Source organism: Chlamydotis macqueenii, chromosome 20 (genome assembly GCF_036417535.1).
Source record: "Chlamydotis macqueenii isolate bChlMac1 chromosome 20, bChlMac1.mat, whole genome shotgun sequence".
In the NCBI taxonomy this organism is placed as follows: Eukaryota; Metazoa; Chordata; class Aves; order Otidiformes; family Otididae; genus Chlamydotis; species Chlamydotis macqueenii.
This window is the reverse complement of record NC_141575.1, coordinates 1,300,453-1,327,969: the sequence shown is the minus strand read 5'-3', so window position 1 is coordinate 1,327,969 and position 27,517 is coordinate 1,300,453. Positions and strand designations below refer to the sequence as shown.

Here is a 27,517-nt window from a genome sequence, read left to right as displayed (position 1 = left end):
CATTTCAGTTTAGCAAAAGATAATACTGACATAAAAGCTGTGGCTAGACAAATTCAGACTAGCAATACTATACAACTAAAGGGAAAAGAGGGTCATGTTAGACAGCCTTACTTCCAGTATTTGGCATCCTGATTGTGAATACTGGGGAAAACTGAGTTTTGTTTTAATACCTTTTAATGCCTAAGAGGCCTCAATGCAGTAAAACTCTAACCATGCCAGGCTACAAAGGTTCAACATAATATTAACCAACATTTTCATAAGCTATACATGTGTCTGTAAATGGCAACTTCAACTATTTTATATGTGCGTGAAATTACCCATTTCCATATCAAAGTGATCAACTACATGAAAACCTAGAGGCCTACAGAAGCGTGCTTTGTTAGATCAGCAGGCAAAAAAAATGCCCACGTTTGCAGCTCTGAGTCTGCTACACATCCATTCCACACAACTGTTCTCATTACAAAGGAAGAAGCCATGTATTCCCACTGCAGAGGAACCACAGTTCTCCGAAGCCTCCAAGCCCTCCTATAAAAGCGCAAGTCCATCAGCACGATGACACAGTGGACAGGACAGCGTCCTGACTGCGGAAGGCTTTTAGCAGTTCTGAACATCTGAGCATTATTTCCAAAATAAGTACATAGCCTGCCACATTTGAAAAATCCAGAGAGTTTCCTCAAAAAAAGTGACATGAGAAGCTGCTTGAAATGAAAAATGTGCAGAGCACCCAACCCCTCCATTGTTTTGGCATCACGCCTGTCACCTCGCAGTCTGGCAAGGACTTGTTGCCATCTAGTGGCTTTAACGGCCAAAATGCACCGGGTCCCAGACACAAACACCACCAGATGGAGCATTCAGAAAGGATTCGGAATTCCTACTATTTTAAGGTGTCCAGCAGCTCAGATTTTCAAAGTCTCAAAAGCTGCAGGCCCAGAATTACACTGAAATTGAAGAAGATTTCCCCATCTGCTTTGTTTCAGGAAAAATCCCAGGCCGTAGATTTCCAAGCATAATACCAATACACTCGAGATGGATACTTCTATGTCAATGTAATTTACCAGCACCTCAGGTGTTTATCACTGTAACATACAGTTACAGCTCTCACTGATGTATCTCTGGTGGCAAAAGGTCTCACAGCCTACATTCTGCTGGTGTAAATGGTGATGTGCAGACCTGGCCTCTGAGAAACGACCTGATCAACTATCAGATATGGGAATGCCCACGAGTAAGAATTAGCTCTAAAACTTCTTGAAGTCTCCACCATGAAGTATGAATTCATATCTTTGGATTGTCTCAGAATGAGAAATTCTACCTCTTCACACGTGGCAAGAAAAGGGTACTTACTGCCCATGGAGTTCATAGGAAGGACAGGAGAGGAGGAACTCATCTGCTCCACATCTGCAGAGAGTGGGAAAGTGAAAATGAGAAAGTTGTGATGTGCATGAACCAAGTAGTCTTTAATTTTGAAAACTTCCATTTACATTTAAATTCAATATGTGTATCTTTGATCATCTGAGGAAGCTGCTTTGAGAAGCAGTTAATTTAACAGTGGTGTTCTTTCCTCTTTCAAGATATTTCTCTCACAGAATCTGCAGATCTACTTTTCTGAGCAATTGTACTGGTAGTCTGTAAGTTGTGGTGGTTTGAGAATATCAACTCAGAACAGTTTGTGGCACAGAGAAATCCCAAATACCAACTTTAAACTGTATACTGTATCAGCTTGTAAGTGGAGCATTACTGTGAGTGAGAGGACATGATCTCCCACCTGTGTGCAGTACACCTTCAGAAGACTCCTGATAGGAAGACTGATCCCCTTGGTCTCTCTCAAAAAGCCACATCCTCTCTTAGCACATCACCACAAATGCTCAAGTCAAACAAATCGGTCTCCATCTCCATCATTTTGATGCTAGTAAGATACCACATAATTATATGTTATATAATTCTTGTTTGGCTTTGAGACCCAATAAATGCATACTACACGTTTACATTCCTAACCACAGGATAGAGTCCCAGAAGCGTAACTTCAGCCTGCAGCCAGGATTTGCTGTCAGCCCAAATCCTGCGTTTCACATTCTTACAATTCCAGTTTATTCAGCAGCAGGCAGCTCCCTGAAGAGCACTGTGTATGCTGAGAAGTGCGAAGTTCTGCTCTAATTTAAGCAAACCACAAACAAATGTAAACACTTTAGCAGACCGTTCTTACAGAACATGAAGAGCGGGCATAGCACCACACTTACATTAACGTAACACTCCTGCCACGCTTCCCTGCCACACTTAGCACGCCCCTTGCCTAGGAGCATACGTGGTGTTCCACACAGAGCTAAGCAGCTGAAGTTTAGCATGCCAAGTACCAGCCACGGTCGAGAACAGCAGCAAACAAAGGCAGACTTACTCAGAAATACTCTGGGTTACTCCTGCCCTATTCTCCATGGAATTATCAAGACATTTACTGCCTAGAACATCCAAACGTTCACTGATAATGTCACTTGGCTCTTCCTTACAGTTCCTGCACCAGCGTTCAGAAAGCTGCATGTGACATGCTGAACCACAGCATTTGACAGTCACTCTACATTTTAAAGGTCTCTAGTCTGCTTACAGAAAAAAAACAAACTGATTTTGCATCTTCCTATTTCTCACCTTATTGCTATGATCTCCTTAATGGGGGAATTGCCAACGCTTTGAAAGAGCTAGCAGGTCACGAACTACACACATTTTTAGAAGTAAAAAGGATTCTTCATATGCAGCATAGCAATTTCAAATACCTGGAAAGAGTTTTGTATTTTTTTCTTATTTAAAGCTATGTACGCTTTCACATAGAGCCAAAGTAACCCAAAAGTAAGTGCAGCATTACAGTTACTTTTAGTCTCCTGAGAGCGGTAAGATTTAGCCCGTGTAAGTATCAGTATTGAGCACAACTCGGCTTTCAGAAAGGTTGAAGTAACAGATTAGCAGATGGTCATTCAAAGGTTACCTGCTGCTCTCCGGCAAAAAGAGGTCAACTGCCCGAGCAGCCAGCCAGATGGCAAGGAGCCAGCTCCGAGGGCCAGCACCAGCCCCTCCACTTGAGAAGAGATTGTGTGAGTAACAGGCACTTGGGTCAGTAAGCTACACCTGCAAACATCTGGGTGTTGATCAGGTATCATTCAAAAAGCAACCAACTAATGCACATGCAGCTGAAGAGGAATTTCCGAGCAGTAAGCAGTTAGAGAGATCCAGTGCAAATTTTTCAAGTCGCATCACTTTAGATTGTTCACTATAATGGCGAGTTAAGGGTTACAAACAGAAGTGTAACAGTATTTCCTAGCTATGCTTGGAAAGGATATCTTCAGTTCACACTTGAAATTACATATTTTTACTACTGTTTCTGGTATGGTTGCCAAGGCTAACACTGTGCTCACGGCTGCCCAGCTGCTCAAGTCTGAAGCTGCTAGAATTGCCTCCATACCTGTCAAGTGCTGCTGTAAGCCAAGCGATGCTGCACCCAGCAGCGGGCCAAGAGCCTGCAGACCACGCGAACGCAGAACACGGCAAGTCTTTGGCATCCGAAGAGCAGGAACACCTCAACATTCCTGTTCTTGTGCTTCTGGCAGAGGGGTACTTAAACCTATTAATCTCAAAATCATACTCCAAGTTTTTAAAAATTATGTAAAGGTTTAAGTACTTATCTTACAACTTGCTTTGAAACAGTGGATTTTAAGATTCCTCTCATACATGTAAGTGAATATTAAAAAATTTCAAACTGCTCTTTATGAAACATGGCAATGCGGGTTTTGTTCTCTTATCCATAGCCCCCACCCTCCCCTCCAGTCCTTTTCATAATTATATGCAACACATTAAACTCCTCAGAACAATTCAGCTAAGAGAGGAGCTATGGACTAACAATCAGCTAAAATTTTGGAAACTGGTTTGCTCTGAAAGATGAAAAGGACAAAAGTCTGCTCAGCTATGAAGAACAGCTGCTGCCAATACAACTATTTCCCCTCTGACCTCTCCTCTGCCCAGTAAGTGAACAGTGCCAATTGTTTTCTTGTATTATATACTGTTTACAAGCCCTGAGTGGCATGAAAGGAATTAATAATTTAGCTCATGGAGCTGATGACCTTTATTGGGGTACCCCTGTTTGCTGAGCAGAAATCAGAGCAGAATACTCCCTTGAAGCCACAGGGTTTCTTTAAGAGTTTCTCACTTTACAGCCTAATTGGCCACCATAACATAAAACAATTATTTCTCCTGTTTTAAGCAACAATGCTACCTATTCTCAACCTCTCGATTTCCAGCTTCCCGTGTATCAAGCCAGGCCTTGTTCTTTGACTTTTACAGCTGTATAGTAAACACGACAGCAAGGACAGCTTGGAGAACTTCGCAGGATTAGGAGCTTTTGGGAACACTGGCAAAAAGAGGTTATGCTATTTTGAACTTCTCTTGACCTTTGACTGCCCTTGTCCCCCTTTATGCTAATTAAAGGGGTAGATGGGCTGCTCCTAGGAATGAACTTAGCCTGAACCTGTGACATAGCATTGGACTTTGAAGATACGGGTGCATGAGTTTTGGTACCCCCTCCCCAAAGGTTGTCATCTTACAAGAAGAATACAGTAGGTCAAACACAGTACCCTGAACAAGTGCAGGGATACCCGAGATCAGAAGCAGAACGTGCTGATTCAGAGAGCTGAATCATCTTCCACTGCTTCTGACCAGCTGCCAGCCTGCTGAAGATCAATCACACACATGGACCCATTTGGTAAAAATGCACCGGTGCTTGTAGGGTTGCAAACAGAAGGACATTTGCATGGTAAAATCTCAGTAAGTTGGGTAACATTTTAGTAAAGACTTTCTGAAATATGCATGCTAAAGCCAGGAATTCTGACCTTGTTAAAAATGCAGATAATGTAACATGGGATTATGGACTTCTTCCCAAAGCTGAAACTGAGGCACCAGGTAAGAGATGGTACACCATCCTTAAGACCTTTCAGTAGAATTATACTTTATTAGCATTGAATAATTCAGGTTGGAAGGCATCTCTGGAGCTTATCTAGTTGGACCTTGCACAGGAAGCAGACCTAGCTTCAAGGCTGGATCAGCTTGGGCAGTGGTCTGTTCACTCAGGCTTTGAAAGGATGGAGAGTCCATGGCCTCTCTGCACACCTGTTCCAGTGCCGCATCACTTCCACTAAGGTTTTATCCCTCTCCCCAAAACATCCACCAGGAATTTCCTTTGTTGCAACTCCCAAGCACACCCAACTAACTCACATTCATGAGGTTCACCAGGAGCCCAGGTCCTTTCTCCAGAGCCACTCCACAGCCCGTACTGTTTCAGGGGGTTTCTACATTCTAGACGCAAGGCTTGACATTCTACGATTCTATGACATTCGTCTCCGTTTAACTTTGACATTTCAATCAGCCCTTTCCTCCAGGTTACTGAGGTCCTTCTGAATAGCAGCTGTGCCCTCCAAACTATCAATCTGGTGTCATCTGCAAGTCTGACAAGCGTACTCCATCCCATCATCCAGATGGTTGATGAAATGGCTAAATAGCATTGGCCTCAATATTGACTCCTGAGGACAACCACTGAATAACTGGCCACCAGTTAGTCGTTGAACTCTTGACTGGTACCCTTTGAACCAGACCACACTGTTAAGTTTTTCTCCCACATTTGCCTTGTAGCCAGTTTGGCTACAAGGATGATATTGGAGACTGCATAAAAAGCCTGGCTTTTAAGGTGAAGGTTAATGATAAAATTTCTTTCCTCCTTCAGGGATGCAGTCATTTCATCGCAAAAGGAATGAGGCTGGTTAGGCACCATCTCCCCTTGGTGAACCCATGGTGAATGTTCCCAATTCCAGGCGCGTGAAGGACAGGAAGGTACGCATCTTTCAGGAGGATTTGCTTCATACTCTTCCCAGGGACTGGGATGAGGCTGACCAGCCTACAGTTCTCTACTCAGCAGAGCCGAGTTAAAGGTGATTCATTATCCCTTATCAGCTGAATTTTACTATACAGAGACATTCCTCCCCTTTCCCCTACATTGGGTAGGGCTTCTTGTCTCACCTCAACACTGAAAACACATGCTGTTTGGGAAGAGGAGTAGGAAGTAAGGTCCTCACGATAAATATTTTGAATTCTTTTCATTAAGATGGAAAACAATCACAGCTCCTCCTGCTTACTAACGCAACTGAAAGGAAACATTCACAGCTGTTTAACGTTCCACAGACTTACAGAGCTATACCTGCGCTGTATTTCCCAATAAACACTGTACAGACATTGTTATTTTAAATGCCTGTTTACATTCCAGTAAAATTCTGTTGGCATGATACCTGATTTATTGATGCCATCAAAAGTCACAGGATTCCTGAGATGCCTCCCAAGACACAGAAATCAAAGTAGAAAGGAGATGCATGTTGCTGTGGTATCAGCTTTACCCAACAGGTTAGGGACCAGATTTCCCAAAGCGCCTGTGTTGTCTGAAGCAGAGCGCGGTGCCCCTCTGGAGAGCTGACCACTGCTGCTTCCCCGGGAGCTTCCGCAGCCTGCTCCGCTGGGAAACAGTGGCACAGACACAAGAGCTCGCAGAGCCACCACTGGCTAACAGCAAGGGTCACCGGGCTGCTCTCCGCCAACTCATTCCTCTAAAGGGGGTTCATCTAGATTTTGCATCTTATTTTAGACTTTTAGGCCACAGAAAGGGAAAACTTGGCACAGAGTCAAGAAGCAAAGCTTTTTAAAAAAATAATTCTGGTGAAGAAAGTCTCCAGGCACGTCCTAAATGAAGTGACGTTCAGTCACTTGGTGCGAGCCATCAGAAGAGCTCCAGAGGTGCACTGGGTACACATTCAAAGGGAACCAGAACAACAGCAGTGAAGCCTAAAAACGTGTCTTAAACATCTAGTTTCTTTGCCTGTAAACTGAAATGAGTTAATCTTTCTCCACAGATAAATACTGAAAAGTTTTATAATCTTTCGGCGACATTTCCTTTGACAAGCATTTCTTTCAGAACCAGAGCTACACGTTCTGAAATACTAAACAATTCCTGAGAAGCCAGGCTTTTAAGCACTGAGCATATCATCCGTTCAGCAGTGTATGTTCACGTTCAATTACCACAGACAAACGAGGATTTGAGAATACAGGATCTCCCTTATTCACAAGGCTCATCTGATTTCAAAAGGCACTATATCCTGACTCAAGGACAAAAACCCCTACAAATGGAAGTAATAACAAAAAGTAAGTTATATTCAGTTGAGATTGTAGTCTTAATTTAAATTTCTAGTTTCAGTTTGCAAGTCTGAATATTTATATTGTTTTTTTTTTTTGTTAGGAACCTCTTACTAAGATTCTCTCTGCAGCTGTAAGTAAACAGTGCAATTACTCACAATCTTTTTTGATAAGCCGAATAAGTCAAGACTACCACATTGCCTCAGTCTTTTGGGGCAATTCCCAATATTTTAAGGTATCAGCACTAGTTTTACGCAGCATTACAATATCGGCACTCCAATGCAGCACTGTCAGTATTAGATAAGCAGTATCTTGGGGTTTTGTTGGAACGCAAAGCTTACACTGAGCATCTGGCCTCCCAGGGATGGGGATTACACACAGGCAGGAACCAAGGAAATTTGATTCTCTCCCCACCTACCGCTCTGCCTCTGTCTTCCATGTTTGCAAACCGTATTAGCTCCTGCCGCTCGCAATTCCAGAAACACTTCCTGTTCTTTGGGGCTCGTTCCAGCCACATCTGCCTACTGCTCTAATCTCATTTTGTAGGATGCCAAGTCTCTTCTTAGCTTTTAATTGTGGTAACACACATCTAAGCATCCTGAAAAGCACATCAGAAAGTGTTTGACAGCTGTAAAGTATTCTTCAAAATATTTGTCTCCACTTGTACTATAAAGTTACCTTAAATACAGGAAAAATACCTGCATATTTAAACACAACTCCTGTTCTTCTCAATGGGAAAATTACTTTGGTGTGAATTTGGTATACATAGTTGCTCTGAAGAGCAATTCAAATTTTTAATTTAGTTTAACTTTATAAAAATACAGGAGTTCATATTTTGCTGGTTTCCATGAAAAGGCAGTGTAAAATTTTGCTTTTTTTAAATCTTAAGCTTTAAGATGTTCAATTACAAGCATTAAGTTTCCAAAATAACTGTTCCATAGGTTGTTAAGGGAAATTGACTTACATTCTTCCTTTTGAGGCCAAGTAATTTACGAGGCCAGCAAACAGAAGTGTTTGGAGGTCAGCACTTCACGTTTATTTCAAAACCAGGGGAAGCAGTCAGTAGTAGTGATGTGCCATTCACTTTCTTATGCAGCAAAAGCACAGCTTAGAGGAACTCGCTCCCCGCAGACACCTCAGCTGTCAGCGCGCTGGGAGAATACAGGGGTATCCCAGCTCCCCTCCTAGTCGCACACAGCTTGCTCACCAGCCACTGTTGGGAATACCTTACGGGCCGACTGCCATCCCCCAGGGCACCCCGATGGCCCAGGGCAGCCACCCCGCAGCAAGAACCTGCACTCATGGGATCCCAGCCAGGCCCAGAGCTGGAGCACGCACACTTCAGTGAGCCACTCCAACAAGTCACCGCTGAGGCTGAGGAGCTACTGCTGGTGTAAGATGCTTTGTGCTCTCTGCAGAACCTCAACGTGTTAAAGCACAAAACAAGCACTACAGAAAGGCAGCGATTGCAACAGGCAGTCAATCAAAAGTCAGGCAACATTTCGTTTGAAATAAACTGAACCAGTCACTGCAGACAGCTGGCAGAGTATCAGTTCAGACATCTCAGATTACTTAATGAAGTAAAAAAATTCCGTAAGCCAAAGCAGCAGACAGGGGCCCAGCAGTGATCCAGCCCGCCCAGCGAGGGGGACGAGGCCTGCGCTCCCTCCGCGAGGCTCCGCAGGGCACGAGCCCACCGCTGCCCACGCCTGCCCTGATCATTGCTTCAGCAACTGTCTCAACACTTGACATCTTCATACATATGAACCAGAGACTCTTGAGTTCTCGCCTCCTATGTTAATTGGAAATTAATCACTAGAAACTGGAGTACGAATCCTCCCACCTAGCCGCTCCCTGCTGTTCATCGCTGTCTCCTTTCACAGATGGCCGCGCTCTGCTCAGCCAGCGGCGCGGGGCAAGGCCGGTCATCCGAGCACGAGCCTCCCGCACCCCCACCCCAACCACAAACCGTGTCCAAGCTTGAGAATATCTTACTCGACCAAAGGAAAGAAAACAATCCCAGTGCGACTTGATCTTTAGCGGACAGGCTACAATGAGCACAGCTCTAGCGCGGTCCCAGCACTCTGGAGAAGGCCACGCAGCACAAGGCAAGCCTGGGAACCCTGACAGCGGGAGAGGCCGGCACACACACATCCCTCCACTTCAGAGATTTCACTTCATGCTCAAGCAAACCCTCCACTCGTCAGCTATGGATGCAAACCTCCCAGATACCAGAGGAAGACAGTACAAACTGCTAGGGGTACGCCACAGCGTATATCAATTTGTGAGCTACCGGGTGTTATCCTCCTTCCTAACAGGACAACTTCTATAAAAGTTTTAGACTCCTAATAATCAAGGCTGTACCCAAAAAGCAATAGCTCAGAGTCTAAGAAAGAGGGTTTCAACATAATTTTAGACCAAACTAGTGCTGAACTAAGGAAAAAAAAAACTCAAAGACACCTCCAGCTCTAAGAAAGCCGCAGGGCTGGAACAGTGCCCTCAGAGCAGCAGCCCGCAGGAACAGTACTTGCTTGGCAGCAGCGCTGAGGCTGTTTGAACTCACACACTTACAGAACAACAAGTGACTCTGTACCTTCACGGACTAGGAATAAAAGGAGTTTGTTTTTAAAAAACATTAAATATCCAGCTGGATTTCTCATTAAGTAGAATAAGCCATTACAGTAATTCTCAGAAAATTAAATTTCCAAGCAGTTAGGTGTGAGCACACAGTTTTATTCTCTGGTTATTTCTACATACAGCCTACTTTACTTTTTTTTTTTGAGATGTACTTGCAGCCACTCCACATTTTGCACCTCAGCTGCATTGTGATAATTTGAGATCTTCAGTCTTCATCCAAGGCTGCCATGAAGCATTTTACCAAACAGCACAGTACACCATTGTACCCAACCTCTTTTGCAATGGAGAAACATCATAAATTTACTTCAAGACAGCTTTAGATTCAAGGTCATTTCAAAGCTTTTAATTACTAACCAGGATTTGGGGATTTTGTCCTCAGCATTTAAGAGCAGCTGGCAAACTTATTCATCATTAACTGGTACCCTCACGCATTGCGGAATGACCATTTTTCATGCCTCACACAACCGTAGCAGGGGCTGGTGGGTCACCCCAGCACCCGCCAGCTCTGCCAGCTACATCCGCATGCTCCGAGACTTGCTAGGTCCCTTAAACCGCCCCAGCGGGTCATTTAAATGTGCATATCAAACACCAGGATTTTACCAACTTAAAAGAAGTCAGGAGTATTTCTGATGCAGCCTCTCAAGTTTTAAGGGCTCAAAATGCTCCTTCCCAGCAGATGTAGGACACAGTGGAACAGTAGCTGTTGTTCCAAAGGTGTTTTGCAGAAGACAGCTACACGCCAGGAAAATACAATTCATGTTCAACAAGTCGCTAAGTCCCAACTCATCGTTTCCACGAAGACAGTGCCATTGGCAGTGCCCGTTGGGGCAGGCCGCCCGCAGTTAACCCAGACCAGGGCTCCCACTCAGCCACCCCTGGGGACCCCGAGAAGCCCCTGCCCACCCTCCGGCCGTGCCCCAGGGAGCAGCAGCTACCCACAAAGCCCCATGATGGCAGGATGCACAAAAGGCTTTTTGGCTTCCCACTGTGGGGGAAAAACTGGCACTTTGAGTGTACTTGTAAAGGAGAAAAATGCCAGACTTTTTAAAGTTATAACTTCTGTTTCAGGTTTCCGTAGCTACTGAAACAGAAAAAGGAAACAGACACAGCACTGGAACCAGGCAGCCAAGGCTGTGTCAGACCCTCCGACCACACCACCGAAAGCGGAGCGTGGCACCGGAACCAGCACCCAGCACAGCTCCAGCAGCTGAGCCGCGCAGCACTGCCTCTGCCATCACCCACGCTTGGCCAGGCAGCGGAGCAGCACCAAGCCAGAGCTCGTTAGGGCCATTAGCTCAACACCTCTCATATCCCACGAGGCACGCAAGAGATTTCCCTGGTGAAGGAATTCTAGCAATCCACTTGCCAGTTATTTTACCATAAATACTATGGCATTTCTTGGGTAACAGCTATTGCAGAGGTCTCCATAGACAGAAGAAAGTTTAAACAACTCGCTTGTTCCCATTTATAGCATCTTACTAGATAACAAGAATTCAAATAACCCCTACCCACTTGCTACAGCAAAATATCCTACAGATAGACAATTACTGTTTACTTATTATTGGCATGCTACATTTTTTTACATAGGTTAAAAATAGAAAAAGAGGACAAGCATCCAGAGGTGCATTTCTTCCCCAGTATCACTTTGCAACACAAGCTATTTCAAACTTAAGGTGTTTCATGAAGAACGAACAAAACTAAAAATCCAATCCTCTAGAAAACCACACCACTGTACTTGCTGCTTACAGAACAGAGATTTGGGAACAGACAAAGCCTTCACCATCAGCTACAGAAAGGTAAAGAAAAAAATCTAGAAGCAAAGCAAAGCTCTACTTCATCACTAGAAACAAAAATCTTCAGCTGGAGCTTAAATTGCACACACAACATTAAACCCTTTTCTTCACCAATTGTCTCTTACAAAAGAGCGAGTCCTTTACACCAGGGGTGTAAGTTACTACTTGTGAATAAGCACAAACAACACTTTTCCTCTGTCAACATGAAGGAACATTTCTGGCAAGGCCAGTGATCCCCGTTTCCCACATCGTGTGATTGATTACGCTCTACCCCTTAGAAGAGTTGATTGGTTTCCTGGTGCCAGGAAAATGATTGATGAATATTTCAAGCCATGGGCCTCTCTTCCTGCTGGGTGTCCTTTTCACATGTCTCCAATGGGCCTGGGGATTTTTTTCAAGACTAGGAAGTGTCATTTTTATGGATATCATCCTGTGGTAGGGACAGTTCACTGAGCAGAGGCCCTCTGTACATCAAAGTGAAACCTAAAGGTCAACTCGAGTGTTAAGGTGACAGCCCCACACGGTACCTGTCAGGTACGCAGGAGAACGGAGGTGGGCAGAGGAAAGCTTCACAAAGCCCGCGAGCAAGGTGGGAGCACTGCGTAACTACACCCTTAGCTTGACATCACCAACCCGCAGTAGCGGGTATTACACAACACCGGCACCAAACGCAGGGTTCCTCCATTTTCTTCCATTTTGTAAAACACTGCAACAGGCCCACCAGACCCATTCTGGTGGGAGCCTGGGTTTCTTCTCTTTACACACACACAGTTTAAAGAAAACAAACTTTACAGCTCAGAAGAGCATTCTAGCAGGCAAGCACCAACTAAGAATCTCAAGAGGCAGCAGTGATGAGGCTGAGCTGTGAATTCCCAGTTTGCACCCTGGATCAGTGTCATCAACAGAAACATACCACAGAGCTTATGAATCTTAAAACCCCATCTCCAACCACCTTGGTTAGCACAGCCTTTTCATTTAAAAATCAAGCCATGTAATGAAAATACTGGTTAGTTTTTCTGAGTGTTTAGGTTTTGAGTGTTAATCTGACACCAAAGAAGTGACCCAAACCAGTGTTTCATGGCAAGACTGCAAGCTGCAGGAGAGGATCAAAGCCCCAGAGCTCTACCACCACAGCTGTAATTTCAACTAGTCACACAACACTACCAGGAAAAGCTCCTCCTGCTACTGGTTCTAGCTTTGCTGCTGTGTAGGAAACACTCAAGCCTTCACAACCATTATACTGGAGATATGCCAGTGTGCCAATAAACTGGTAGGGAGCTGCAGCAGAGCGCAGCTCAGCTGTGGGGTCAGGGAGAAAGCACCCTTGCCAACCCCACCTTGACAGAGCCTGCTTGGAAAAAGCTGGATGCTAAAGACTGGTCGTAATTAATCGACCCTAAAAAATACCTTTAGCGTATAGAAGCACACAGAAACCATCTCAAAGCTGGGGTACTCCCAGGAATAAGTCACATGCAGAGACCATCCAAACCACTCAACACGGGCTGAGCAACCCCAGCCCCTGCTGAACTGACACCCAGAACCAGCTCTGGAAAGAGCCAACCTTAACCAGCCCTGAGCTTACCTCCTACTGCAAAATAAGCCAACATCTCAGCCGGTCTGCCACCCACCTTAAACCAAAGCCCCTCTAACCGAGAATGCCCTGCTACATTCAGTGAAGTTATTTGCAGGTAAGTATACTCACCGCTTGTGACCAAAGGGCGTTTATTTACAGCTGTTGATGGAAGGGGCACAGCAGAGAGTCTCTTAGCAAAAGCATACGTAAGACATCTAAAGTAACAATATACTTAGGAATAATCCCTATTAAGTATCGCCAGACATTAAAAAGTCAAGTTACAGCTGTGAGATTGAATAAAAAAATGTTTGGAGGACAAGTTGGTGTTTGGCAGAATTTTCAGAGACCAGAAGTTCTTTTCAAATTTTTTACTAAAACTGCCACAGCCATCGTTTATCATCAGTTGGGTTCATGATCTGAGGGCTCCAGAACAACTCCCGCAGATAAATCCTGTGCTTCCCTGTAGTGCCAGACGCAGCATCAAGCAAGCAGAACAAACCCTAACCTTTATAGGAGTACCAGCTCATCTACAATTCCTGAAAGCGTCCACCCGCTAACTGGTGAGTGAACAGTGCAGAGAACCAACCCCGCTGACCTGAGCACGACAGACGCCTGTGGAGATACGTACCGCTGCAACTCCCATCTCCTGCCGGAATAGCTGACAGCATTTTATGAGAGAATTTTGAGATTTAGTCCCAAGGGCTTCACAGTCCCAAATTATATTTCCATTAAAAATATTTAAGGTTTCCAGCTGAGACAGACAAGGGCATCCCAGCAGCCTGCAGTCAGCCTGGCATTAGAGCCTTGGAGAATTTATCAGGTTTGTTCCTGATGCCTCTGCAAAGGCAAAAAGGGCTTAAAAAAATTTTGATCCTTCAGACTGATGGGACATTTCTAAGTTTAAATTTCACCACTTATACAAGCCTGTAACTGGGGTGATTAGGCAACGGGAGGTAGACATGCAACTTATGCTCTCCGAAGGACGCTGGGTCCACCCTTGGTAAATGAAACCTCCTTATCAAGGAGCGGAGTAGAATTCAGATACCCCAGACATATATACTGCTTTCGAGATAAGTTATTGGTAATCATTTACCAATAAAGAACTTCACTGAAGCTAGCCGATCGGTGGCACATTTTCCTCTTGCTTACAAAACCTGTGCAGAATCATTTTTACCAACATCAAATCTGGAAGTCTTCTAATTGGGTAATGAGAACTGCAATAATTAAGACTAAAGCTAAACCTCCAAGGGTCCTCTTGTCCCCCAGCTTCCCTTTCTCAATTAACTCTGCAAAGTGATAACCACTCTGGCTTAAAGGCTAAAAAAGGAAGGGATCAAAAGGCTAGTTTCATACAGCTGCAGGGAAAGAATGCATTTCAGCTCACCAGCACCCATCTGATGAAACCCTGGGCCAATTCTTTATGTAAATGACTTAATTAGAATTACCAGATTACACTGCTGAGGGCTTTATTTAAATAGGCAGTTTATCAACAGGATAAACTGTGCTCTCATGCTCAGAGAATGCTAGTGTAAATGCATCTGTTCAAGGCTACCACCATGTAAGAGCTGAATAGTCGTTTAATAAACCGCTTGCACATTCCCCTCCACCAAAAAAAGAAATATCACAAATGACTTGCCAGAGACAGGACAGAAGGATGACTGTCGCATCCCAACAATCAAGAAACACTCTCCTAGAAGGAAGAGTTCCCTCATTTTCTTATAGTATCTTGTTTTGTAGCAGAGCAGGGAAAAAATCCTGTTGTTGAGTGTCACATCACACGCTGCATCTGCTGAACATGAATTGCTAGTCCTGGTTTTAGTACAAAAAGGCATGCAACACCCCATTTTCCTGATTAATGATCTACAGAAGCCATCAATACCAAATTCCAGCCTTACACTGAGAGGTAGTTTTCCATCTTACCATCAAATCATAACAGAGGAAAAATTTCTTCCTAAATTACAAGTCTTATTTCCCATTGCAGAGCCAAGCTCAGAATTCTATTATTTACTGTTATCTATTATTATTTAAAAGCAAGAGCCATCCCCATTCAACAAGCCAGAACCGAGTCAAAATAACACTGTAGCTGTGTCTCTCTTCGGAGACATTCGACTTCAGCAGCACTGCCATTTGACAACTCAATTTGTTTTTCTTCCTAAATCTTCAAAGAAATGTTTATAGCAGTGAGCCAAGACCGAACTGTATCAATGAAATCGTCTTTGTTAAGCAAAGGCTTATCTCATCAGATGCAAAGCAACCAAGCATAAAGAACCACTAAAAATGTCAGCATGTGCCAGTAAAGTTTGAGCGCTGTGGAAGAGGGAAGGGATGCAAGCAACAGGATTTCTCTTTTAAACCCTGACGTTCTCTGTGCTCTTACAACTCTCCTCTTCTCTTTGGTATGAGGTACATCCAGATCACTAATCTACCCATCTGAAACTCTGGTAATTTTAAGGGAACACAAAATTCAAGTAGTTTCCCCAATAGGTAAATCTGTCTTCCAAGAACATACCACCCAAACAAGTGTCCAAAGTTACCTTAATTCTAGATACCCTGCTTTATTGCTATTTTAGTTAAAACATAAAATTATCAAAACTGTGTAAAAGCTGTCATGTTTAATTCACAAAGGAAAAATATGCCAACTGAAGCTACAGGGAAACTGTTTCTAAATGGGACCCTGTTGAGAAATAATTGCTAATAGTAGCAGGAAAAATGAATGCCCTAATTAAATGATTTTTAAAAAGAATTCATTTTTCTCATTGCCATTGATTTGCTCAATGACAAAGCACGTTTCTTACACAGTACTCAATCTGGTAAAGGAAAACCATCACCTTATATTCTAAGAATGCCAAACGCTCCTTTCACATAACGAGGCTGTAATTGCCCGCAACTGCTGAAACGAAATAATGTAACTGCATTTCAAAGTTACTCCGAGGCTTCTTTCACCGAAGACACCAATAAACTTGCAGCAGTTTACTCGAGGTTAACACGGAAGCCACGTGCAGAGCTTAAGTTCATTAATGATTTTAACACACCCACCAAGAACATAATCCTGCTTCTGTATATATTTATCTTCTGTGCATCTACATGTGTGTCACACCACTTCAGCTGTGTCCACAGAGAGCAAAGATGCTGTACTTCAAGGTACCAAAAGTGCTATGAATCTTCCTTAAAAAGAGGAAACGTGAAGACCCTTGATTTTATTACCGTTTGCAGATATTTTATAAGCCAACAAAGTAACAAGCCAACCTTGTCTGCCCCTCCCCTGGCTGTTGTAGGCTTTAGAAAGACTGAAGGTCAAGCAGTGTCCCAACACCGTGCCAGTATTTCACATTTTTTAAGGCAAAGTAGTAAAAGGTTGTTGTTACATCATCCATTCAACAGACAGCCGCCGGTACAGCGCCTGCCACACGAAACAGCTCCGCACGACACGCAACCGATGCTGAAACCAATCCGATGAATCCAGAGATTGGCCCAAAACACCACATTTCTGTGGGGAAAACAGTAAAGGCAGACCAAGCTTTGATAGGGTTGCGTTATTAAGGCCGCCGGAGGAACAGGCGCTCCCCACGTTGAGTCAGAAGTTCAGGAAGTACCGAGGACGAAAAGCACCAGCTCATTACGGGAGGAACGGTGGTTCTAACAGCCTCGAGGGGACACAATGGAAAAGCAGGGCCCAGGGCAACGGTGCAAACACCCTTCTGTCACCGCGGCGCCGCGGGTTTGGGCCGGGCCGGTGCCGGTGATGCCGCCCGGTGCGAAGCCGCTTTTGTCTGCGCGAGCCCTTTGTGGCGCGGAGCCCCAGGAGGGGACGTGCAACCGTACACCGCCCGGCGCGGCGGGGACATTCAAGTGCAGATGCGGTATCTGCACAGGGGAAGTGTAAAACGTCCCAAATGGTGCCCATAAACCCCCAGCGCCAGCCGGCAGCGCCGCGGGACACGCGTGGAGCGAACCGCGCCGCGCACGCAGCGGCCGTGGGCTTCAGCGCGCCCAGGAGGCGCGGTACGGAACGTTTAGACGGGAAAACGGAAAAAGTACAGGCTTGGGGTTGTTTGTTTTTTTTTTTTTTTTGAGAGGGGGTAAGTGGCCAGGAAGCGCCCCGGCCCCACGGGGAGCCCGCTGCAGGGAGCGGAGCCCCGCGCGTCCCGCCGAGGGGACGCTGACAGCGCGCGGGCAGGGCCGGCGCGGCCCTTTGTTGTGCCCCGCGCCCGCGGAAAGTTGCGGCCGCCGGGAGCCCCGCGACACCCGGGGAGGTGGGGGGAAGCCCCCGGTACCGCGCCTCGCCGCGTAACCGGCCCGCGCAGGGCCCGCGCCCCTCCCCACCCCGTTCCCAAGGGCAGCCCGCGGCCGGGCCGGACCCCGCGCTCCACTCACCGTTGCGGGGCGGCCCCTTGGCGGCAGCGCGGGGCTCCGGGAGCTCTGCGGGCGGCTCCAGCTCCATGGCGGCGCCGGGGCCGGGGCGCTGGCGGGTCTCAGGGGCCCCGGCGGCCGCGCTGCCCCATGGCCGCTCCGGGCGCTGCTGACAGCCAGAGCCGCCGCTGCGGGCGCCGCGCTCGGGCCGGGCCGGGGCCGCCCCGCCCTCCCACGGGGCACGACGGGAAGCGTAGTCCGCCCGCCCCGCCCGGATGTACCCGCGGGGCCGCCACGCCCCCGGCCGGCCCCGCCTCCCGCCCCCCGTGGGGCCGGTCCCCGCGGCCGGTTCCCCTCCGGCTCGGCCGGGCCGGTGCACCGGGAGCGGCGAGGCGCTAGGGGGCGCCCTCCGCCGGGACCCGGAGCGCTGCCCGCGGCCCGGGGCCGCCCTGGCGCGGGACGGGCACCGGGCAGCCCGGGAGAGGGGAGACCGGGCAGCCGCGGGGAGGGACCGGGCGGACAGGGGAGGGGATCGGCCAGCCCGGGAGAGGGGCAGCGGGCAGCCCCGGCACCGGGCAACCCGCGGTACTGGACAGCAGCCAGCCCCGCTACAGGGAGAGCCCGGGGGCGGGCACCGGACGGCTCCGCCCGGGCGGGACCGCGCCGCCCCCCGCCGCCCGCGCCGCCGCTCCTGGGGCCGGTACCGCCGCCGGGCCGGGGCGGGGCGGGACGGGACGGGACGGGACGGGCGGGCGGGCGGCTCCTCCCCGCCGCCGGGCCGGGCCGGGCGGAGCGGGGCTCGGTGCGGGCGCTCGGCGCCGCTCTCACCATGTGGGCACTGCTGCTCCCGGCGCTGCTGCTGCCGGCGCTGGCCGCGGCGCGGGGCGCCGCCACGGTAAGAACCGGGATCGGGACCGGGACCGGGATCGGGATCGGGACCGGGACCGGGACCAGGACCGGGATCGGGACCGGGATCAGGACTAGGACCGGGATCGGGATCGGGATCGAGACTGGGATTGGGATCAGGACCGGGACTGGGATCGGGATCGAGGCTCAGATCGGGATCGGGGCCGGGAGTGGGCGCGGGCAACCCCCTCCTCCCTGCGGGACCGGCGCCGTCGGGGCGGGCGGTGCCGGGCGGTGCCGGTCCGGAGGCCCCGGCCGTGACTGCTGCGCTAGGGTGGGCCTCAGGGTGGTCCCGGGGAGGAGCGAGCGGGGCACAGCCCGGGGCTGGCACGGGGACAGCGACCTGCGCCGGGGACCGTGGTGCGGGGCTCCCGCAGGCGGGGGTTCGGGGCCGCCCCCCGTGGTGTGGGTGCCGGTGCTGCCCTGGCTGCGGGGGTCCGGGCCATGACCCTGCTCGGTGGGCTGGAAGATGCCTAGACCCCGGCGCTGCGACCTCAGCTCTGCGGGTGGGAGCCCTCTCTTCCTGCCCTCCCCACGGGTGCTCTCCCGTGGGGTCGGTGTCCGCAGCCGGGACACAGGGACCCCGCCCGGAGGGAAGAGCGCTGGTGCCAGCAGCATCGCCAAAGTGCTAAAAAGCCAAGATTTTCCAAGTCGTTTGGTGAAACATAGACGAGAACACAGCTGTTGTGGGCAGCAGTTGGCTTGGGAGTGACGTCGAGGGGAGCCCCACGCTGGGGTTCCCGGCAGGGTTTTGGGGGTGACGCTGTTGGAAGGACTCTGGGATCCACAGCCTGCGGAGCAGCACGCTGCCGTCACCTCCTGCCTCCCTCCTCACAGGTGCTGCCCGCTGTGCTGGAGGGTGTTTGTTCAGTCCTTGCCGTTTGGATGAGATCCCATCGGTGGGCATTTGTGTGCCACTCATACTTTTCGCATGGTTGCGTCCCCGTGACCAACGCAGGGTGCCCGAGCAGCGCCAGCGCCAGGGGCCTGGCCGCCATCACCCATGGCACAGTACCGCCTGGGCTCCCGGTGCTGCAGAACGTGTTTAACACGTTGTGCCAAGCGGGGAGGAGGAGGAAGAGGAGGGTGGCACGGTTTCCCTCCCGTGACAGGGACATGCCTTCCAGCAGCTGTGCGAGAGGCGCGCGGCGCGGCGGCGTGCTTATCAACACGGCGTGTTTTCCTGCGACACAAGTCCTCTGGCAGCAATCAAAGGACAGCTTAAAAGCTGGCCAAGGTTCATTGTCAAAGGTCCCGCTTTCTCCAAATAATGGCACAAACTCCACGCTCTTGCAAGAGGTCCCAGAAACGAGGCAGCACTGGGGAAATTACCCGGCTCGTAAAACTGGGAGTGAGGAAAGCCTCAGCAAAGTGCGGGGATGCTCTCCCGCGCCAGCCGTGCGTGCACCGCCGCGCCGCGGAGCTGGGACCCGGCTGCGGAGAAAGGGCAGCACCCGCCTGCCTGCACCCTGCACCGGGGTCTGCAGCGAGCGAGGGGGTTCAGGGCAAGAGCCACCCGGAGACCCTGCGGGGCTGCGGCGGCCCCCACGAAGGTTTCTTGGAGAGCTATTGGATTTCATCCCCGAGCAGCCGGTACAGCGCTGCTGGCCCTCAGCGCGGGCTGCCTCATGCCCCCGGATCCCGACCCACCCACACGCTGTCGGGGTCCCACATGCATGGGAGGGTGCGGGACGTCCCCTGCAGAGTTGAGGTGCAGCCAGGCGCAGGATGATGGTGGATGCCTGGCCGATGCACGGAGGTGGGGTGACTCTCACAGAGTGGACACACGGGGACCTTTTTTTTTAAGACTTCCTTGTTTATAGCCTTTTCTGTATAAATAGAACACACGGTTCCTGTTTAAGGAAGCCGTTTAAAAGGCAAAACGAGGTTTAATGTTACGACCCCGCGTGCAGGCAGCTGCCCCGGCTGTTGCGCAGCCAGGCGCACGCAGCGCCCGGGAAGGGGCAGCCGGTCCCCCCCTGGCCCCCCAGCGCCCGCTCACACCTCGACCCGAGGTGAGCGGATTTTTCTGTTGCTGAGCGGCCGCGAGACAAAAGCGGCTGCCGAGCCCCTGGGCCACTGGCTGCTCGCCTGGCCGACCACCCGCGAGGCCACACCGAGCCCCGGCCGGGGGCCGTTTGCTGGGACACAGGAGGGAAATGGTTTGAACCGGGAGGTCTCTGGGGAAGAGGTTGGCCCCTTCGTGCCGTGGAGGAGCCTCCGTTTGCTGGGCCCCCCGTGCACTGCGCACTGTAAACAGCCACTGGTAGGGCTGCTCCGCGCGCGTTCGCCACGCACGGCTCCAGCCCACTTGCAGCCCACCTCAGCGGGACACGCGGGGCCCCTGCGCCAGCCGTGCCTCCCGCCGCAGCGCTGCCAAGGGTGGTGGGAGGGAACGCGCAGCCCGCGGCCGCCTGCTCCCACGGGAACGAGCTCCAGCGCAGGCCGCTGCAGCCCTTCCCTGTGGAAGGTGCCAATGGCGGGCGGGATCGCAGCACGGCCCCACGGCCTGGGCGTCGGGCCGTGCTGCGGCGGTGGTTGTGGCTGCAGCGGCTGGTGCTGGGGGCGTTGGTGGGAATGGGGGACCCCGGCCAGGTGCTCACGTGGGGGTCCCGCGGGGCACACCGGGACATCGTGCAGAGCACCCACGGGGATGCGTATGCAGACCTGGCCCCGGCGCAGTGCCGCACGCGTCGAGGGACAGAGCTGGTGGCAGGGACGGCAGCGCAGCGCGGGGTGCCTGCGGAGGGGCCGCTCGCCTCGCCGCCGGGCTATGAATCGCCCTGCCTGTTTGCACAAGCGCCGGCATTGCCGTGGGGAGGTCAGGGGCCCAGGGAGGTGTGAGAGCCTGGAGAGGGGGTGTTTGGGGAGGGGGTCCCACTCCCTGCCCCCTGCTCCCCGCCGACAGCTTCGGTCCTGCCCAATGTCAGCCCTCCGGTGTGTGCCTCCCAGCCAGCGGGACCTTCGTTTCGCTTTGAAAGAGAGAGGCTTTTTTTGGGGGAGCTGGGGTCCCAGCCAGCGCCCAGGGAAAGCTGCAGCGTGCCAGCCCGGCTGGGCGGGGAAGGATGCGACTGCGCGGCCGTGGGTGCTGCCCGCGGGCGGGACGTGGGCCCCGTGGGCCTCTGCCCTTTCCCACGCCGCGCTGCGCGCCGGGGAGGCCGGGAGAGCCCGAGCCAAACTCATTCCCAGCTCCGCCACAGTTGTTTCCCAGGGTGAGTCAGCGTCCCCGCGGGCAGAGTCCGCTCCCCCCGGGGTCACCGCGCCGCCTCTCCCCTTCTTCCCACCCTCCCGGGTGCTTGGGGCGGGTGCATCCCCACACACGTCCCCGCACATGTCCCCACACGTGTTCCCGCACACAGGACACCTGGCACGGCCCAGCCGTGCTCCCCGCCAGCCCCGATGTCCCCCAGGGAAGCACAGCCGGTGGCAGGGGGTGTGAGGTTCCCCAGCTCCCCGTCCCGCTGGGCAGGCAGCACCACAGCCTTGTTCCCACGCGCGGCGGCGGGGGGAGAACAGTTCCGTATCTGCCGAAACCGGGCGACAAGCAGCCTGGGCTCCATGGCGTGAGTCAGGGCATGTGTGGAAACAAGGGAGTCCTTGAGCGCGTGCCTCGGGCCATTGCGGGAGCCGGAGGGGCCGAGCTCACCCCGAGGTGGCTGTGTGTCACCATGAACAACGGAGCCTGTGTGGGCTCGGGGCTGTGGGCGCGGGGAGACAGAGGCGCTTCTGGGTCTCCTCACCAGCGTCCCTGCTTGCTCGGGTCTTGCTGGAGGCCGGGAAACAGCTTCAGAAACGAGGCCAAAGTGTCAGGGGCTCAAAACGCTCCGGTGGCCACGGGGGCAAGTGGCTGCCGGGGTTTTGTCACCGTCACCCAGCAGGGCGGTAGGACAGGGTGCTCTGGACCAGACAATGCCCCATGCTCTCCAGAGCACGGCCGGGAGTGCCAGGGGTGGTGGGAGACCTCTGGGCACGCAGCAGAGAGGGAGCCGGCCATGGTCGACAGGGCTCTGCGGGACACCCAGGCAGGACCCTGGGCTCGCCAGCCACCCCACTGCCGCGTGTCCCCGCAGGCGCTGGGCGAGGCGGACCAGGTCCGGATGACCTCAGAGGGCTCCGACTGCCGCTGCAAGTGCATCCTGCGGCCGCTCAGCAAGGACGCCTGCAGCCGCGTCAGGAGCGGCAGCATGCGGGTGGAGGACTTCTACACGGTGGAGACGGTGAGCTCGGGGGCCGACTGCAAGTGCTCCTGCACCGCGCCCCCCTCCTCGCTCAACCCCTGCGAGAACGAGTGGAAGATGGAGAAGCTGAAGAAGCAGGCGCCCGAGCTCTTCAAGGTATCTGCAGGCGTGGCGGGACCGCGGGCTGGGGGCTGGAGCCCACGCTCCCCATCCTGGCCTGGCAGGTCTCAGGGCAGCAGCGCGGTGTGGTTCCTGCGCTCGGGCTGCAAGCGGGACAGGGAGGTGCGGGGGCGTCCGCAGCGGCTGCGCAGCCCTGCCCCGTTCCGCAGCCCTGCTCTCCCTCTGCAGCTGCAGTCCATGGTGGAGCTGCTGGAGGGAACGCTCTACAGCATGGACCTGATGAAGGTGCACTCCTACATCAGCAAAGTGGTGGCCCAGATGAACACGCTGGAGGAGGTGAGTGAGCCCGTCCCTGCGGCGTGCCCCGTCTGGCTGCTCGGGATGCCTGGGGCTGCCGTGGGCTCCCTGAGCCGGGCTCCAAGCTCTCCTCCCCTCCAGACCATCAAGACCAACCTGAGCAGGGAGAACGACTTCATGAAGGAGAGCGTCCTGCACCTCACCGACCAGATGAGACGCTACGAGAACTACTCCGACATCATGATCAGCATCAAGAAGGAGATCTCCAACCTGGGCTACCAGCTGCTGCAGAAGGACGCTGCCGCCGTCCCCGAGAGCAAGGCACAGGTACCCCCGGCGCCCCAGCCCCTCGCAGGCACGGCCGCTGCCGCTGGGCTTCTCCTGCCGCGGGGCAGAGCTGAGCTGCCCCGGGCTTGCGGCGAGTGCTGGCAGCTCCCACAAGCGCGTTGGGGTGCAGCGTGCTGAGGGCTGGCGCCTGCGCCCACTGCCCAGCGGGTGTGGAGGGAAGGGAAGGGGAGGGGAGGGGAGGGGGTCTGACCAAGCTGTGCCCCCCAGGACACGGCAGGCGGCCGAGAGAAGGAGGTGGGACGGTACCCCAGCACCCGCAAGGCACTGGGGGACAGGCCAGCTCCCCGGGTGCCCAAGGAGAAGCAGCTGAAGCCCGAGAAGCCCAAAAAGGATAATGCAAAGGCCAAGGTGGGGTCCCAGCCCACGCCCAAGCCCAAGCCACCGGCGCACCAGCAGACGGTGGTGCGGGGCATCACGTACTACAAGGCCGGGCAGGCGGCGGCAGAGGGGCCAGCCAGCAGCCGCGGTGAGTCCCCGGGATGGGGCAGGGGTGCAGGGGGCTGGGGGCACCCTCCCGCTGAGGCGGAGGGCCAGGGTCTGCCCCCGCCAATGCACTGACCCCCGGCTCATCCCCCCGCAGAGAGCTCTGCGAGAGGAGCGGCTGCACTGGAGCGGCAGGAGGAGAGGGGCCCCCCGCCGCCCCCAGCCCAGGGCACCCCAGCCCAAGCCGTGGCGCGGGCAGAGACCACCGTGCCCAGCACCACGGCTGCACTCAGCACCACCCCGGTCCCCCGCACCACAGCCCGCAGCCCGCCCGCCACCATCCTCAGGCATGGGGCTGACAGCACCAGGGACCCCGAAACACCAAACAAAGGTGGGTGAGCAGGGGGGGCTGGGAGGGGGCTCACGCCCTGGTGGTCCCAGTGCCCCTGGCCAGGCTGGGCCAGCAATAGCCCTGCCATAGGGAAGGCTGCCTGGGGCAGAGGTAAGCCTTCCTCCTCCTCGGTACCCAGTGAAGGAGGTGGAGTGCGAAGGCACCATCGAGTCGGTGGAGCCCCCCACGGAGCATCACAGCTACGGACGCAACGAGGGGGCTTGGATGAAGGACCCGGCGGCCAAGGATGACCGCATCTACGTCACCAACTACTACTACGGCAACAGCCTGGTGGAGTTCAGGAGCCTCGACAACTTCAAGCAGGGTGAGGGCTGGCGGCTGGGCGGGCTCAGGGACCCCGGCTCCTCCTGGGTGGGCGTCCAGCGCCGGGCAGTGCTGGCTGTGCCGAGTGCTGGGGTGGTGGGGAGTAGACAGGGACCTGCACTGGGGGGCACCCATGGGGCAGGGACAGGGACACAGGTCCCCTGCCACTGCCAGCACACATGGGCCATCACGCATGGGACCCCAGTGCTGGTCCCAGCACCTCTCCCGCCCGCTCGCAGGCCGCTGGAGCAACCTCTACAAGCTGCCCTACAACTGGATCGGCACCGGGCACGTGGTGTACCGAGGGGCCTTTTACTACAACCGCGCCTTCACCAAGAACATCATCAAGTATGACCTGAAGGAGCGGTACGTGGCAGGCTGGGCGCTGCTCCACGACGTGGTGTACGAGGACACAACGCCCTGGAAGTGGAGGGGCCACTCGGACATCGACTTCGCCGTGGACGAGAGCGGGCTCTGGGTCATCTACCCCTCCGTGGACTACGACTACTCGCAGCAGGAGGTGATCGTCCTGAGCCGCCTCGACCCCGGGGACCTCTCGGTGCGCAGGGAGACCACTTGGAAGACGGGGCTGAAGCGCAACGCCTATGGGAACTGCTTCATCATCTGCGGCATCCTCTACGCTGTGGACACCTACAGCCAGAAGGAAGGGCAGATCTCCTACGCCTTCGACACGCACACGGACACGGAGGCAGAGCTCCGGCTGCCCTTCCTCAACCAGTATGCCTTCACCACACAGGTCGACTACAACCCCAAGGAGAAGGTGCTCTACGCCTGGGACAATGGCCATCAGATGACGTACGGGCTCCGCTTTGTGGTCTGAGTGCCCAGCCGGGTCCCAGCCGCACCCCTGTCCCACCCTCTGCCACACCCGGCCGGGACGCCCCGACGCAGCCTGGCCCCGGCACCGCAGCTGGGCCAGGGCTGCGGCGAGAGCCCAGCGTCCACCCCAAAACCCTCCCCATCCGCTGTGCCCTCATCACCCGCACCATGCCTGCTGTGTGGCAGGGCAGGGGGTGCAGGTAAGCGCAGCCCCCAGCAGACACAGCCCCCAGCAGACACCCCCACGACAACGTGGCCCGTGGGGCTGCCCCACGGCCAGCGGCTTGCCCGGCATTGCCTTCCCAGGGATGCGGGAGAGGAGCCCAGCCCCGCGTCCCTGCGGCACTGGGAGGCAGCCGGCCCCGTGCCGCCGGTCACACCGCAGCGCCTGCCCCACGCCACCGCACTGAGCACCCACGTGCACCGCACCCAGCCTGAGCACCGCTCCTCGCACGCCTCACTGGGCCGTGCCTGACCGCGCGCTTACCGCAACCGCCAGCTGCCAGCGGTGCCAGTGCCTGGGCCCGAGCCACCGGAGTGGGCAGGGCCCCCTCGCTGCCGGGGCAGCGGGAGCAGCTGTCGGTCGCTATTTTAGGAGACGCGATTAAGATGCCTTTGCTTTTGCCGCTCATTAGCTTATTATTTAAATGCATTCACCAGAGCCGTGCGGAGACCCCTCTCCTGGCAGCGGGCGCAGAGCAGCGTGCCCACCGCGCCAGGGTGCCCCGCCTGCACACCTGCCGGCACCGGGCAGGGAGGAGGTGCGCGGCTGGGGCTCCCAGGGTGAGGGGCCGGGAGCGCTTGGCTTGGTTTTGGTCATTTTAGACGTGAACAGTATTAAAACAATAACGGACGAGAAAGCGGGCTGCGTGCGCTGTTGTTTCTCCCGAGGCCGAGCAGGCGGATGGGCACTCGCCGTCCCCGTCCCGTGGCCAGGCGTGCCCAGGGGCTGCTGGCACGCACGGCTGCTGTTCATTGCACATCTGGCCGGAGCCCGGGGAGGGCCCCCCGCATCGCCCCGCATCCCCCCGGCAATGCCACGGCTGCGCCTGCGGGCCCCGGGCTGGGCAGAGGCAGGCGGGCGCAGACCTGGGGGCACGGGGGATTTGGCATTTCCAGGGCTGAGCTGCGGCCCGAGCCCGGGGGGAGCGGGGAGGGAGAGGGGAGCAGCCGCCCTGACCCCGCGGCACGGGTCTGCGAGCGTGGAGCTGCTCGGGGGGCCCCGAGGGGTGCAGCTCCGCAGCCCCCGCAGCCCCGCTCCTGCCCGCGTGTGCCGGGGCAGCTGCCCCTCGGCACCGGCCACACCGGTCGTGTGGGGCAGCGGACCGGCCCCTCGTGCCGCGGAGCCGCCGCCGGACAGCGGAGCCCGGGGTCCCGGAACGCTGGGGTGGCTGAATGTGTCCCACTGGAAAGACCCGAGGCCGGCGCTGGCACGGGGCTGCATGGCACAGGCCGGGAGCCGCAGGACCCCCTTCCCCAGCCCCACGCGGTGCCCAGGTCCTGCTCTGGCTCCCTGAGGCACCGACCGGCCCTGCCCGAGCCCCTGCCCCTGCCCCTGCCCCGAAACCGCGCAGGCCGGCGGTGGGTGCACCCCTCGCTCGGCCGCCCCGCCATGAGAGAGGAGCTGGCTGACTTCCCCCCGCCCCCCCCCCGCTGGGTCCTGGCCGGGCTTTTATCTCGCGATCCCCAGCAAATCCCTGTCCAAACAATACGGATTTCTGACATTTTTTTGCGGTAAAGTAAACTCCCAGCGCATCTCTAATTCCAGGGCTTTGTTGTTCCTCGGCGGGGGCTGCCGTGGCTGCCGGCTGGGCTGCGGGATGCCCTTCCCCTCCCCGCGGGAGGAAAACTCGGGCGAGGGGATAATTAAACCCGCGTCCTTCGCTCCTGCTGCGCGCGCGGGGACGTGCGTTGGATGTGTGAGTGGCCGGGGAGCTCCAGCCCCAGAGCCCTTCGCCAGCCTGACCTTGTCCTGGTCCTAGTCCCGCTCCCTGGCCCTGCCCCTGCTCCCGGGCTCCGGTCGCAGGTTCTGCTCCCGCTCCCGCTCCCGGTCGCAGCCCCGGTCCCGCGCAGGACGAGGCAGGCTGCGGAGGAGCGGGTCCCCGAGCAGGGACGTGCGGATGGGGGCAGGAAG

The 27,517-nt window shown here is 54.2% G+C and overlaps 2 protein-coding genes across 4 annotated transcripts in view; one reads left to right on the top strand and one right to left on the bottom strand.

Annotated features, from left to right (window-relative positions):
- NR6A1 (nuclear receptor subfamily 6 group A member 1) overlaps nucleotides 1-17,690 on the bottom strand; it is a 92,926-nt gene extending 75,236 nt beyond the window's left edge. For 2 of the 3 annotated variants that reach the window (XM_086763903.1, XM_086763904.1), the window contains exons 1-2: nucleotides 17,581-17,690; nucleotides 1,342-1,395 (exon numbers count right to left, since the gene is read on the bottom strand). In XM_086763903.1, the coding sequence (XP_086620029.1) occupies nucleotides 1,342-1,395; nucleotides 17,581-17,647 (121 nt within the window). In that variant the 5' untranslated portion in view covers nucleotides 17,648-17,690. The remainder of the gene's footprint in view (nucleotides 1-1,341; nucleotides 1,396-17,580) is intronic. The other variant, XM_086763905.1, reaches the window with a different exon arrangement.
- Nucleotides 17,691-18,221: 531 nt separating this feature from the next.
- OLFML2A (olfactomedin like 2A) lies at nucleotides 18,222-26,234 on the top strand. The gene is made up of 8 exons (XM_086764086.1): nucleotides 18,222-18,451; nucleotides 22,533-22,796; nucleotides 22,989-23,096; nucleotides 23,199-23,384; nucleotides 23,613-23,871; nucleotides 23,986-24,219; nucleotides 24,359-24,544; nucleotides 24,783-26,234. Exons 1-8 carry the CDS (start codon nucleotides 18,386-18,388, stop codon nucleotides 25,382-25,384), a joined length of 1,905 nt encoding a protein of 634 aa, XP_086620212.1. The 5' UTR covers nucleotides 18,222-18,385; the 3' UTR covers nucleotides 25,385-26,234.
- Nucleotides 26,235-27,517: the final 1,283 nt, after the last annotated feature.